The sequence below is a fragment of the Leucoraja erinacea genome, chromosome 38, assembly GCF_028641065.1.
Source record: "Leucoraja erinacea ecotype New England chromosome 38, Leri_hhj_1, whole genome shotgun sequence".
Lineage (NCBI taxonomy): Eukaryota > Metazoa > Chordata > Chondrichthyes > Rajiformes > Rajidae > Leucoraja > Leucoraja erinaceus.
Window position 1 is genome coordinate 6,044,690 of NC_073414.1, and position 15,694 is coordinate 6,060,383.

The following is a 15,694-nucleotide window of genomic DNA, read 5'->3' on the forward strand; positions in this document are numbered from 1 at the left end:
CCTCAAAGACTTCTCATCTAAACCACCCTTAGAGGAAATGGCCCAGCAAGTCTTGTGTTGCATATACCGAGGACCCACTGAGTACTATAACGAAAAAAACCAAAAAAAAAACCCTAACAGCTAGAGACAGACACAAGGAATTGCAGATGAATGAATGAATGAAATGAATGAATGAAAACGTTATTGTCATTCAGATATACAGTGCACCTTGAACGAAATTTTGTTGCATTTTACCCTCCAAAATCAGGTAATAGTTAAAAGTGCTAGGTGCGTCCATAAAAATGCCTCATGTGCATGGTTCTGTAAAATAAATATATATAAAAAGTTTTTCAAAAGTGTCGATATTTAAAAAGTTCTAGCCTCGGTTTTGTTGATTGTTCAGTAATCTTGTGGCCTGGGGGATGAAGCTGTTGCAGAACCTGGTTGTCCCGCTCTTCATGCTGCGGTACCTCCTCCCAGAGTTAAGCAGTATAAACAGTCCAAATTGTGGGTGTGTGGGGGCTCTGGTAATGCCCTTAGCTCTAATCTATCGGACGATACCTTAGATGCTGGTTTACAAAGAAATACACAAAGTGCCGGAGTAACTCAGCAGGTCAGGTAGCGTTTCTGGAGAACATGTATAGACGACGTTTCTTCTACGGAAAGGTTACCCACCCATGTTCTCCAGAGACATTGCCTGACCTGCTGAGTTACTCCGGCACTTTGTGTATTTCTTTGTAAACCAGCATCTGCAATTCCTGTATTTATACTATATTTGTTATTTATTGAACATTTTCTTTTTTTCCCGTTATATACAATGTTTACATATTCACATATTCTGTTGCACTGCAGCAAGTAAGAATTTCATTGTCCCGTCTGGGACTCTGGGACTCTTGACAAGTTACAATGCGAGTCGTTGTTTTGGATACCCAAGGTATAATAATAATAATAATAATAATTTTATTTATAGAGCACTTTAAAAACAAACATAGCTGCAACAAAGTGCTGTACATCACTAATCATTGACAAAAAAAGTTAATACACACCAAAAATAACAATCAAAGGAACTAGTAGGAAAAGACAAATAAAAAAAAGAAAAATCAAAAACACCACAAAAAGAAGCAAGAAACAGGGAGTACAAAAACACCAAAGGGGGAGATGCAGCGAACAGAAGCATTGAAGGCATGCAGGTGTAGCAGGCAGTAAAGAAAGCGAATGGTATGTTTAGCCTCAGGCATGGTCACCACACCTGGAGTATTGCGACAGTTTTGGTCTCCACATCTGGAGTATTATTGCCTACAGGGAGTGCAGAGACGGGTAAAGGGAGTACAAATGTGCCATTTTAACACTGGATTTGAAGATCGACTAGAGAGGGGGCCTGTCTTAAGGGGATGTGCAACGGCAGGGTGTTCCCGATGTTAGGGAAGTCCAGGACAAGGGGTCACAGCTTAAGGATAAAGGGGAAATCCTTTAAAACCGAGATGAGAAGAACTTTTTTTTCACACAGAGAGTGGTGAACCTCTGGAACTCTCTGCCACAGAGCCAGTTCAGCTATATTTAAGAGGGAGTTAGATGTGGCCCTTGTGGCTAAGGGGAACAGAGAGAAGGCAGGTACTCTGATCAGCCCCTGAATGGCGGTGCAGGCTCGAAGGGCTGAGCCTCCGACTGGACAGACCTTGGTACCAGGTTGTTCCAGAGTGCCGGAGCAGCTGACCATCCCCTCTGACCTGAGACCTTGGACCGAGCAGGCAGCTGTACCTGGGTGTAGGAGCGTAAAGAGTAAAGACCACTTAAAGGGTGCTGACAAAGCTAGAAAATATTCCATTTAGGTTCAACTTCATTGGAAGTTTCAATCCCAACTAATCAAGGTACAAGTGAGCAGCAATCAAAATCAGAATCAGATTTTATTCGTCAAGTATGTTTTGCAACATACGAGGAATTTCACTCTGTAAAAAGATAATTTCAGAAGTGTGAAGGATAAAACATAAATATAATGGGGTCAATAACCTGGAGGAAGATAAATAAGAAAATAAGTAACAACGATTGTGGAAGATGTCGGGACTTCGTCCGATAGATTCTGTCAATACATCTGCGCCAAATGATGAACTATTTTCCCCCACAGATTAACTTCCAATACCAAATAAAATCTTCACATTTTCACTTTAAGTTATTAAACAGATCTAATTCATTTTTGAATTGATAATCAATATTAAAAATCATTTTTATAAAGATTCATAAAAAAAGATCTTGCTGAAAAGATACCCTAAATATCCATGACAGCATCTTTAGACAGTAAAGACATCTTTTCACACAGAGAGTGGTGAATCTCTGGAATTCTCTGCCACAGAAGGCAGTTTATTGGCTACATTTAAGAGGGAGTTAGATGTGGCCCTTGTGGCTAAAGGGATCAGGGGGTATGTAGAGAAGGCAGGTACAGGATATTGAGTTGGATGATCACCCATGATCATATTGAATGGCGGCGCAGGCTCGAGGGGCCGAATGGCCTACTCCTGCACCTATTGTCTATGTTTCTATGTTTCTAGTACTCACACCCATGGACCGATGATATCGGAAAACATATTCCAGAGGAGATCTCGGCTTAATATTTGCTCTGGCCCATGATTATACTGCATAATAATGCTAAATAAATACCTGATATTATCTATAAATACATCATGCACACTAGTCATACCTTCCTGCTGACTGCTTCCCTTTTGGACATTGGTTTGGGATTGGGTTCGGGTTCAGGTTGAATGTCCTGCAAAAAAATCATTTAAACAACATTTAGTGGAAGAATTGCTGCATACAAAAGGTCACATGGCACAAATGACAATTTGATCAGGCAGTGAGGAGACGAGCTATTTAAACCGCAGTTCAGTTTCCAATTTATACAGATGTCAACTGGCATAGTAAGAAGGGTAAAGCAGATAGATTAGTCAATTTTGTATTTGAGCTTTTACATGTATAGCTTTGAAGCATTGTAGTGGCACAGACATTGGCATCCGGGCGGCACGGTGGCGTAGCGGTAGAGTTGCTGCCTTACAGCGAATGCAGCGCCGGAAACCTGGGTTCAATCTTGACTACGGGTGCTTTCTGTACGGAGTTCGTATGTCCTCCCCATGACCTGCGTGGGTTTCGCCAAGATCTTTGGTTTCCTCCCACACTCCAAAGACCTACAGGTATGTAGGTTAATTGACTTGGTAAATGTAAATATTGTCCCTAGTGGGTGTAGGATAGTGTTAAAGCTCGGGGATCGCAGGTCGGCGAGGACCCAGTGGGCCACAAGTGCCTGTTTCCGCGCTGTATCTCTAAACTAAACATCCATCATGGAGCCTAAAATGGAACATCAGTACCAACATCCCTGGGACAGCTAGCTCCACATTTCATTGGATTTTGTAGGTGATTCATAAAAAGATGCTTTTATTCCATTGAACAACAGACATTTTCCAGAACTAGACACATGAGAAGAACAGATTTCAAAAAGGTTACAACATTAATAGAACTTAGCAGAGGTTAAATCACTAGCATAATGACATAAATTGGAGAACTCAGCAACTTATTAAAAACTTTTTATTACCGGAGTCTCTTTTTTCAATAGCTCTGGTTGGTCAAATAATTTTACTTGTAGCTGCAAAAGAATTCAAACAGATGGATTCAGAATTGTATAAAACATGCTTGCATACACAGTGCCCTCCATAATGTTTGGCACAAAGACCCTTCATTTATTTATTTGCCTCTGTACTCCACAATTTGAGATTTGTAATAGAAAAAAAAAAAACCACATGTGGTTAAAGTGCACATTGTCAGATTATATTCAAGTATTATTTTGATACATTTTGATTTCACCATGTAGAAATTACAGCTGGAGTTCAAATTCACTGCAACCGCAACGTTCCAATCGATCGCGTTCCACAAAAACCCACTCGCAAGATGATTAAAATGTCCCTGAATTTACGGGAATTAAGCATTAAATTCCGTCCATTTGGCCTATAAATTCATGACAATGAGATTTTAAAATCATGTTATATTGTGAATTCTTGTGTGAATGTTATTTGGACACTTAGGCTATTTTTAAAAATGTTAACCTTTTCTTAAGAAATGGAATAGATGTTTCAATCTAGTAATTGAATTTTGTAATTAGCTACAATTAGGTAACTAACTAATTATATGCTTTAATTTCAGGTCATCCAAGTAAGATTGTTTCGTATTTGTTTCAGAATGCTTCAATCTATAATAACTGAAAATTTCATTCAGTTCTCTTCATTTTTAAGAAATTTACGGGCTTTTAACGGTCCTCGATCACAGCTTTTGAGTTAAGTCAATGGAAAAGCAATAGGGAACAAGATGCTAATTTCAGAGTATGAAAATGGCCATAACTTCTTTAATACTGAAGATATGAGAGTGAATTAGGTGTCAAATTAAACTTCTTTTTATGCTTTATCTGATGGGATAAATTGCAGACTTGATTTTTAAAATCTCAACATTTTGTGACATTGCTACATTAAGAAGAAACAGAGTGCTGCTGAGCTTACTAATTACAAAGGGCCAAGGAAGACCTCCACAGCTGATGACAGAAGAATTCTTTCTATAATAAAGAAAAGTCCCCACACACCTGTCCGATAGATCAGAAACACTCTTCAGGAGTCGTGTGTGGATTTGTCAATGACCACTGTCCGCTGAAGACTTCATTAACAAAAAATACAAAGGCTACACTGCAAGATGCAAACCAATGGTTAGCTGCAAAAATAGGATGGCCAGGTTACAGTTAGTCTCATCTGTCCACGAAACCTTTTTTCCAGAACTGTGGTTGCTCTTTTCAGTGCTTTTTGGCAAACTGTTAGCTGGCCATCCTATTTTTGCAGTTAACCATGTGGTAAAGTTGGACGAAGGGTTGGGGTGACGTTATTAAACTGAAGAGCAGACATGCCAATGATAATGTTACCCACCTGTCCAAAAGTTTTGTTATTTCGACATACAAAGGAGCTGTATCGATGAAGTATGTAATAACCACTTCCAGCATTTTCCTGCACAATCACAGAGCCAAAGTATTTTGTTGCCATTTCATCCTATGTAGGGAAAAAAACAAGAATTATTACTGAGAACCAGCAAAGAATACGACGAACTTAAAAAATACTATGAAATATTCATATACAGTTGCTTGCATTTTGTCAGCTACAACATGGCTTAATCATACGGAGATAGATCATAGAACAGTGGTTCTTAACCTGGGCGTCGTTTGGGTCTTTGCCGGGGACATGAAGGGGTCATAAATAACATATCCATTTGTTGAGCCCATGTTTAGGAACTAACAAAGCACACTAACAAAACTACATACCACATACAGTGTTTTGTTCACGTATATGCATACATATGCCAAAAAGGTTAAGAACCGCTGTCATAGAACAACACAGCTCAGGAACAGTTCCTGCAGCCCGCAATGATGCCAAGTTAAAGTAAGCTCATCGGCCCGCACATGATCCATATCCCTCCGGTTTCTGCATATCCATGTGCCTTCCGAAAAGCCACTTAAATACCACTAGGATATTTGTCTCCACCTGGCACCTACCCTTCACCTCTTTAAACATTGCCACAATCGCCTTAAAGTCACGCCGCTAGATTCTAAACATTTCCACCCTGAGAAAGAAAGGCTCCAACTGTCTTTCCCCATCTATGACTCTCACAATTTTATCAGGTGTCCCCTCAACTTCCGACAATCCGGAGAAAACAATGCAAGTTTGTCTAATGTCTACTTGTAGGTAACACTCTCTAAGCCAGGAGCTTTCTGGTAAACCCTCTTCTGCGCCTTCACCAAAACCTCAACATTCTTCCTAGAATGCGACAAACAGAACTGAACACAATACTCCAAATACACCCTAACCAAAGTCTTAAAGCCAGCAACATCCAGTGTGATCAACGAAGACAAGCATACCATAAGCCTTCTTTACCTCTCCACCTACTTGTGTTGCCGCTGTCAGTGAGCTCTGGACTCGGACACAAAGATCCGTCTGCACGTCAAAGCTCCTTTCCCAGCAACCCTTAGGAAGTTGTTTATTTAAAATAGAATGCTGGAAGACCGCCTGGGTCAAGACGAGATGGAGAGACCAGTGGATATCAGCAGAACCATCTAGGCTACACCATTACATCGATGACCCCATGGACATTGATTGCCAGGACCTGCCCCGAAAGCAGTGGACAACCCTCAACCGCTTGAGGACGGGCGTCGGACACTATGGAGTAGCAAAGAAGAGGTGGGGCCTCGTGGACAGCGACTCCTGGAGTGTGGGGACCCAACACAGACAGTGGAGCACATAATCATCAGTTGCCCCAAACACCGGCCATGGAATGGTGAACGAGGTCTGATTGACCTGGACGATGACACGTTGGCCTGGCTCGCCTCAACGGAGCTGCAGGTCTAAAGGACACACGACAGAAGAAGAATAATGCTGGGAAACTACCATCCAGAATAGATATTCCCCAAGGCATGAGGTTGATGACATTCTGCAATATAGGCTTTTAACCACAAAATGGCACTCCACATGTTTAGAGATTATCACCAGCTGTTTGAGTACAAAAAACAACCACTTTATTCTCAGCAACCGAAATGTTAAAATTTCAAAACATGAGCTGTAAATTGATATTCATAAATCCTTCTCCCACTGATCACAGAAAGCACTTTGACGCATGGCTTATTTGACCCATTATAGGCACAATGATGTTCACAGCAGGCAGCGTTTACAAAAAATTGCTTTAGTTCTTTCATTGCCTTGTGAGGCTTTGAAGTAGATTTTTCTTTTTCTCTAGTTATAGCTTCTTTTTAACAGTAAAATCTTAGGCAGTGACTGTTCCAGAGGTTGTGCAATGAGTGTTTACATAACGGTTGTGGGCAAACCACATTGACGCAACAGCCAAGGAGCAATAAGCAACACTGACACCACTACTTCTTCTAGAGACTGAGGAAATTTGGCATATCTCCAGTAACTCTTACAAACTTTTACAGATGCACCATAGAAAACATGATGCTGCTTTGCATCACAGCTTGATTAGGGAACAGTTCTGCCAAGACCGCAATAAATTGAAGAGAGTTGTAGATGTCAGCTGGGTTCATCGCTCATTCTAGACACTGTACCATTGACACCATCTATACGTCACGCTGCCTCGGAATAGCAGCCATCATTTGGGCAGATGGTACAGAGAGTTAAAAACATGCACCACCACTCTCGGGAACAGCTTCTTCCCCGCTGTAAGGCTTTTGAATAGTCCTTCCATGACCTAGGGTACTGTCCGGTGCACATGTACCTATTGGGCTTTCTATGGAACCGATATTCTAAAATGCTGAGAATTACATTCTGCATCTTCCCCTTTGCTCTATCTATTGTACTCAAGTTTGACTTGATTGTCTTTGTGTAGAGTATCTGATCAGATAGCATGCAAAACAATGCTTTTCACTGTACCTCCACACCTCTGACAATAAATATAATAAACCTAAAATAAAATTGCACAAAGAAAAGATGCAATAAAATGAAATAAGGTGAAATAAAATGAAAGAAAGCGACACAGTATAATGGGCTTGGTTCCAATCACAACTCTTTTTCAACAGCAAATTTATAAAATAAGTAGTGGGAATTGGTTCTGGAATGGCCAGTGGCTCAAATACCAAGGGGGTTTGCACATTGCATTCAAAGAAGAGGGCCATATTTTAACATTTCATATGAAAAGGGGCCTCTTTGGAGTAATTGTAAGGGACAAGGAGGCACTCATTCAAACCCATAACCAGAAAATGAAAAATTAACTCAGGGAGTTCAACATAGGAAAATGAAGCTGTTTTAGAAAAATATCAGGGACTTCAACATAGAAAGGTGGAGTTGTAATGGACCAGCCTCACCTACACAACTTTTTTGGCGACTGCCGGCACCCGATATAGGTCGGTACAGGTGCAGACAAAAATGTTCAACGTGTTGAAAATCCAGCGGCGACCAGAATAAGGTACGACTACTCACGACCATACAGGCTTCACCTCACGGCATGTCGCCAGGGTGTCACCTGTATGGTTGTGATTAGTCTCCTTGGTCGCCCAAAGAGTCGTACGTAGCGCCTTAGTCGGCCCATTAGTCTTGGAAGAGGAGGTAGATAAGATCTGATCTGTGATTACCTTGCAGTAGTTACATATAATAAATAACAAGTTTCTCCTCAACTCTGAGACCATAAATGTTGGAGATGCACAGAGGTCCACAAACTGAGCTAACAAATTAGATGCAAACTACATTCCAATGATTTGAAATGCTAACCATTTCACATCAATATTTACACTATTAATGTCTTTTATTTAAATTCCGGTCAAATATCACTTACATTCACTGAAAAGAATTCATCATAACAATGGGAACTCCTCAAATACCACGCAACGCTCAGATTAACTGGAGAGTCGCAGTTCACATTTGTCCCTGAAAAGCAAGAGAATGGCAACGGTTAACTTCTAGGTGGCTATCACAGTTAAATATTGAATCAGAGCTGTGCAATAAACGAGTCTCCTGATCTGGCTGTTAATGGCACAGAATCCAGGCAGCATTTAAAGAACAGGAGTCAGCGCAATGGGTGTTTCCATTACGGCACATTCAAAGACTCCATTTATAATCCCATCAGTACCACTCCACCTCAGAAAAGCAGCCAAGGTAATCAAAGATTTATCCCACCCATCACTGTCAAGATATAGAAGCTTGAAAGTGTGCACCACCAAACTCAGGGACAGCTTCTTCCCCTCTGTTCATTTGGCTTCTGAACAGACTTTGCATACGTTAGGTAGACAAAAATTCTGGAGAAACTCAGCGGGTGAGGCAGCATCTATGGAGCGAAGGAAATAGGTGACGTTTCGGGTCAAGACCCTTCTTCAGACTTTAGGGTACTGCATACATTCTGCAAAGTGCATACGTTAGGGTACTGTCCGATTCACCTCTACCCCATTGAGGACAATGGGGTATTGCTTGACTCTGTAGTCTAGTGTGGTGTTACACCAGGGATTAAAGAAATAAACTCCAATCTATTCCACCCTCAATGCACAATGTAGAGTTAAAGCCCGGCTACTCACATTTGAGTTTAATGTAAGAATTGTTAAACAAAGTCTTTCGCAGTGGAAATCGTGTCTGTGACTGGCTCTGCAAAGAGATGAAAACAAGAGAAAGTTATACTAACACTAATTTTGCCCTTTGATTTTTTCTTAAAGCTATACAGCATGGAAACAGGTCCTTCGGACCAACTCATCCGTGCCAAACAAATTGCTTAACTGACCAGTTCCACTTACCTGGACTATACCCCTCCAAATCTTTCCAACCATATCCCACATCATAAACTGGTCACGAGCTTAATATTGAGTTAGAATGCTACCAGTGATCTATCAGTGAATGTTTAAGAAGGAACTGCAGATGCTGGAAAATCGAAGGTACACATAAATGCTGGAGAAACTCAGCGGGTGCAGCAGCATCTATGGAGCGAAGGAAATAGGCAATGTTTAATAGGCAATGTTTCGGGCCGAAACCCTTCTTCAGACAGTGAATGTTCCTTGGATGAGACCTGGTGTTGCATCAGCAGGGTATTCAAACTTCAAAGTGGACAGATGGAGGCTGGTGTAAAATGTCCAATTCTGATCCACCCTTGCATTGCATATTCAGGACCTAATGATAATTTCAGACAAAGATGGAGTTGAAACTGGGCTAAGTTTTGCCCTTTGTCGAGAGCGGTGATTGCAGTGGCTTCACGCATCAGATAACAGATAGGTGGAACTGTAGATCTGTTAGCTTTGGTATTACTCAGTAATTTATGGTATTAATGGTTAATTCATTGATTGATTGTTCCTATATATCTGGAGTAACAAATTTGGAGGACTGATTAGACTGGTATAGATTACAGTCATTGAAATAGAGAAGAATGAGAAGTGATCTTACTGAAACACAAGATTCTTAACTGGGAGAGCCCAGGATCAGAGGGCATTTATTATTAGGATGAGGAGAAATTTATTTTAGGGTTTGAGCCTTTGGGACGCAATGCTAAGAGCATTGCAATCTGATTTCTTGTGCATACTTAAGGCTGAGATCAATAGAATTATAAATGGTAAGGGAATCATTTTAAATATCCCTCGATGTTCTTGTAGTGGCCATTTGGCCTGTTTTGCATGTCATTGATGATGGCATGTGCCTTTAAATTTTAGACTGCCCGTTATATCGTCGGTGGGATTTATGACGTGTTTTTGGGCATGTTTGGAGCTAAGATGCTTGCGCAGAAGTTTAGTTTGTAGTGTAGTTTGGAGCGAGTGGGGAGAAGGGTAACCCTTCGAACATGAGCCACAAAGGAGATAATGCGAGGTCTAAAGGAGATCATGCCAGAGTTACGGAGACACGAGGAGATTTCTAATGTTTGAAGTAATAAGCTGGAGTTCGATGAAGATTGTAGTAACGAGTTGGAAGAAATTTGGATGGATCTTACTGTTTTCTATCAACAATAAAGCATTTATTCATCAAAAGACTTTTTAAGCCATATCTGTGAAGAAGCTCTAAAGGTCTCTGTGAGCCAGCTCGCATGCGTATCGAAGATATTCCCCTTATCCATGCTCATCCAAAAGGTGGCTAGGGAGTTCATTTCTCGAAAGATGTGCAAATCTGCCACTATCGTTGTTCTTTCAAGGTAATGATTCTTGCTGGTTACAGCTCCTTCATAAGTCTGGTTTCCAAACAAGCAGTTATTCTTTGCACAAGCTCAGGCTACAGATAACTTAACTGAATTTCATGAATGTTAGGTTACATAGGAATTCACTACTCCTCAGACTCATCAGCTACAGTAACCATACATCTCAGTTTTAAATGATCAGAGACTAATTTTTTAACTATGTCTTTTTATTAGTGACTTTCCCCAGATGAAAATATGTCAACATCTCGCTCTCATTCCTCCTTGGGAACTTGTATGTTTGAATGTCACCCATTTTCTTCCAAATCCAAGGAATCTCTCTAGAATTTAGGAGATTGAGAGGGGATCTTATAGAAACTTACAAAATTCTTAAGGGGTTGGACAGGCTAGATGCAGGAAGATTGTTCCCGACATTGGGGAAGTCCAGGACAAGGGGTCACAGTTTAAGGATAAGGGGGAAATCCTTTAAAACCGAGATGAGAAGAACTTTTTTTACACAGAGAGTGGTGAATCTCTGGAACTCTCTGCCACAGAGGGTAGTTGAGGCTAGTTCATTGGCTATATTTAAGAGGGAGTTAGATGTGGCCCTTCTGGCTAAGGGGATCAGGGGGTATGGAGAGAAGGCAGGTACGGGATACTGAGTTGGATGATCAGCCATGATCATATTGAATGGCGGTGCAGGCTCGAAGGGCCAAATGGCCTACTCCTGCACCTAATTTCTATGTTTCTATGAATGCAGAACTACACTGTTACAGGGACACTGTACAAACTCAGCACCACAGCCAGGTCCTAAGAGTTGTGAGGCAGCAGCTCCAATTGTTGTTTCTCCATTGTGCCATCACACCGACAGTTGGCAGGAACACAAAGGTTGTTGGTGTTGAGGTGAGGAAAGGGAGATTCTTCCTCCAGGTGGGAAGGGGGGAGAGAAAGAGCAGAACTACAGGAAATAGGGCAGATGATGTCAAGAGGCTATCAATTGCAGTGGAGGGAAATTACTGCCTGGTATTCCCAAATGAACACAGAGTGTATAATAAGCCAAGCAGATGGTTTGCTGCCTGGCGATTTACTGTGCAGAGATTGCCTATCACTGTCACTTACAGGCACAATGTGACCTGATATAGAGGGAATAATCTAAGCACTTTCTTTCATTCCAATATTTCAAGCCTCTTGAGATTGGTGGGCCAAGCAGATCAGAGAGGAAGCAGGTGCTTGGGGATGCTCAGTAACCAGAAACACAGAAAAATACAGCACAGGAACAACCCACAGACTGTGCCAAGCATAAACTAACCTCCTCTATCTGCACATGATCTATATCCCTCCATATCCACAAGTCTTTCTAAATGCTTCTCATACACCACTATTGTACCTGCTTCCACCATCACCTCTGGCAGCACATTCCACCCTCTCAGTAGAAAACATGCCCACACTTTGACCCTCTCAACTTAAAAGATATACCCTGTAGCCATTGACATTTCCATCCTGTTATTGCCCACACCGACCAAGATGCCCAACTGCACATCCCATGTGCCCTAATTTGTCCCCATATCCTTCTAAACCTTTCCTATCCACCCTGTCCTCAAGGGCTAATTCTCGCTTCACAGAACAGTACAGCAGCCATTCTTCTGAAGTGTTTTATCTCACAACTCCAGGGACTTGGCTTTGAAACTGAATTTGCACACACTCCCTGCAACTGTGGTTCTGTATTGTTTGGATTCGGAAGAATGATGGATGACATTATTCAAACATACAAGAGGGAGATGCTGAGATGTTTCCATTCTTCTTCTTCTTCTTAGTCCCACAGCTCTCATCTTATTCCCACCGCTGGTCGGCACAAGGCACCGGCCCGCCCTGAGCTGAGCTGTCGTGACACTGCCGGGGGTGGGGAGCAGCGGACAGGGGGCGACCAGCCTCAGCCCCCAGGCCCAGTGATGCCTGGCGTCTCCAGGCACTGTCACTAACGCCAATTCCCCCCTCCCTCCCTCCCTCCCTCTCCCTCTTGGCTTCCTACCCCGGTTACGCTGATGCTCCATTTGCCCGGCTCCGACACGGCCCCGGTGAAGTCGAGGCCGCAGCACAACACCGTGAACAACCACAAACAGAGCGAACTCCAGGCCCGCCGCCTCCTCGCCACCATCTTGTTTACACTCTGACCGGAAGTCCCCGGTCACTCGGGGCCAGCGACGTCAACACGCACAGGCCAGCGTGCCGCTTTGTGACGTCAGCACGCCACCCCCCCCCCTCACTCGGGGCCAGCGACGTCAACACGCACAGACCAGCGTGCCGCTTTGTGACGTCAGCACGCCACCCCCCCCTCACTCGGGGCCAAACGACGTCAACACGCACAGACCAGCGTGCCGCTTTGTGACGTCAGCACGCCACCCCCCCCCTCACTCGGGGCCAGCGACGTCAACACGCACAGACCAGCGTGCCTCTTTGTGACGTCAGCACGCCACCCCCCCCCCTCACTCGGGGCCAAATGACGTCAACACGCACAGACCAGCGTGCCGCTTTGTGACGTCAGCACGCCACCCCCCTCCCTCACTCGGGGCCAAACGACGTCAACACGCACAGACCGGCGTGCCGCTTTGTGACGTCAGCACGCCACCCCCCACCCCCCCCCCTCCGGCCGACTGCGCAGACTCAGTGCCGCCCAAAGATCTTTGGTGCCGCCGCCGCCGCCGGGTGATGTGACGTCATGACGAGATGCCAATCACGCGGAGGTCCCGCCCCCAATGGCACTCTTCACCAACAGGCCCTTCAGCCCCACTCGGCCATACTGACCAACATGCTTCATCTAAAATAATCCTATTTACCCGCGTTTTGTCAAGTCAAGATGACTTGGAACCCTCTCCAAGACAGACGTGAAGTTCACCGTTTGACCTGTTTTTACAAAATGTTAGGTTACACAGAAAAGCTGGAGAAACTCAGCGGGTGCAGCAGCATCTATGGAGCGAAGGAAATAGGCAACGTTTCGGGCCGAAACCCTTCTACAAAATGTTAAATGGTCAGCTCGACATAGACTACAAGACCGACACCAAACCCAAACCAATTAAGAGCAGACGAGGGCATTCGATCCAATTTGTGATCCCAGCTACAAAGTCAGATGTGTACAGCAATTCGTTCTTCCCCCGCACAATTAAAGCATGGAATAATCTCCACCCAACTATAGTTACCCAACCAGATGCAACTACATTCTAGTAGCTCTTTCTTCCCAATAACCCTTTCTGGCTTAATTCCTCCCTTCACCACCTCCAGTTTAAATTCCATTTGGAATATTTTTGAGGACCAAGAAACCAAGAAGAAGATAGTCAAGAGTGTTTTATTGACAGGACAATGAAATTATTACTTGCTGCAGCAGAACAGAATATGTGAATATTCCTTCTCCCTCTCAACCTTTCCTATCTGTATACCTGTCTTTTAGTTTGTTTGTAGAGACAGCATGGAGACAAGCCCTTCGGCCCAACACGTCCATACTTACCAAGATGCCCAATCTAAGATAGTCATATTTAGTCGTGTTTTGTTCATATCACACAAAACCTATACTATACTAAACTAAACACCACCATCATATCTGCCTCAACCACCCTAGAACCATATTCCTTACGCATGCACGCATGCACGCACACACACACACACACACACACACACGCACACACACTCACATTCACACGAAAAAGACACAAATTGCTGGAGTAATTTATCCAACCAGTGTATCAAATCATGAGAGGAATAGACCGGGTAGATGCACAGATTCTCTTGCCCAGAGTAGGGGAATCGAGGACACAGGTTCAGGGTGAAGGGGAAAAGATTTAATAGGAATCTGAGGGTTAACATTTTCACATGAAGAGTGGTGGGTGTATGGAACAATCTGCCTGAGGAGGTAGTTGAGGCTGGGACTAGTGGACAGGTACAAAGAAACAGTTGGACAGGTATGAATAGGACAGGTTTGGAGGGTTATGGACCAAACGCAGGCAGGTGAGACTAGTGTAGCTGAGACATGTTGGCCGATGTGGGCAAGTTGGGCCAAAGGGCCTGTTTCCACACTGTATCACTCTGTGACTGTGAATCTATCTGCCTATCAAAATCCCCCCACACCTGTTCCTTGAACTTTGTCCCCTTTGATCTCTCATTTTCACACCTTACCTTTCCATATCTCTCGTTTCCCTCTCCCCTGACTCTCAGACTGAAGAAGGGTCTCGACCCGAAACATCACCCATTCTTTCTCTCCAGAGATGCTGCCTGACCCGCTGAGTTACTCCAGCATTTTGTGTCTATCTTCGATGTAAACCAGCACCTGCAGTTCCTGCCGACACATCTATCTATCACTTGCCAGGCTTTGATCTGCCCTTCTCTTTTCCAGCTTTCTTTCCCCCCACACAATCAGACTGAAGAAGGGTCCCACCCTCACATCAATCTGAAGAAGGGCCTTGACCCGAAACATTGCCTATTTCCTTCGCTCCCTCACCCACTGCCTCACCCACTGAGTTTCTCCAGCATTTTTGTCTACTGCTGACCCGAAACGTCACCTACCCATGTTCTCCTGAGATGTTGCCTGACCCGCTGAGTTAATTCAGCGATTGTATCTTTTTTTGTAACAAGTAAGAATTTCACTGTTCCGTTCCTGCTGCTTATGACAATTAAACACTCTTGATGGTGGATTTGTGAAGGTTTGTGTGACAGTCACTCTGAATAAGTTAAACAAAGCTCCACAAATGAGTAATCACCATGCAGGTGCGCCCAAACCACCCATAGGCACATTCCACAAGGCTGATTCATTGTTAATAAAGAACTCCTCCTGGTTCATTGCACACAAATACTTAATCTCAGTGTTAAAGATCCCTAACAGCATAGAAGCCATTCAACCCATCATTCCTTACCAGCTCAGTGTAAGAGCAATCCTGCACCGATCTCTCTACTCACAGTCCTTCTGGTTTCATTTATTTTAGTTTAGAGATATAGCATGGAAACAGGCCCTTCGGCCCACCAAGTCTACGTTGACTTTCGATTACCCATTCACACTAGTTACTTTACAGTGGGCATTGAC

The 15,694-nt window shown here is 43.4% G+C and overlaps 1 protein-coding gene across 2 annotated transcripts in view; it reads right to left on the minus strand.

Annotated features, from left to right (window-relative positions):
* The window catches only part of zgc:162698 (Transmembrane protein 87A-like), a 42,823-nt gene extending 30,001 nt beyond the window's left edge, over positions 1–12,822 (minus strand). Inside the window, exons 1-6 of one of the 2 annotated variants that reach the window (XM_055663710.1) lie at positions 12,659–12,822; positions 9,062–9,128; positions 8,329–8,420; positions 4,926–5,045; positions 3,557–3,607; positions 2,672–2,737 (exon numbers count right to left, since the gene is read on the minus strand). In XM_055663710.1, coding sequence (XP_055519685.1) covers positions 2,672–2,737; positions 3,557–3,607; positions 4,926–5,045; positions 8,329–8,420; positions 9,062–9,128; positions 12,659–12,784 — 522 coding nt within the window. In that variant the 5' untranslated portion in view covers positions 12,785–12,822. The remainder of the gene's footprint in view (positions 1–2,671; positions 2,738–3,556; positions 3,608–4,925; positions 5,046–8,328; positions 8,421–9,061; positions 9,129–12,658) is intronic. The other variant, XM_055663709.1, reaches the window with a different exon arrangement.
* Between the last annotated feature and the right edge of the window lie 2,872 nt (positions 12,823–15,694).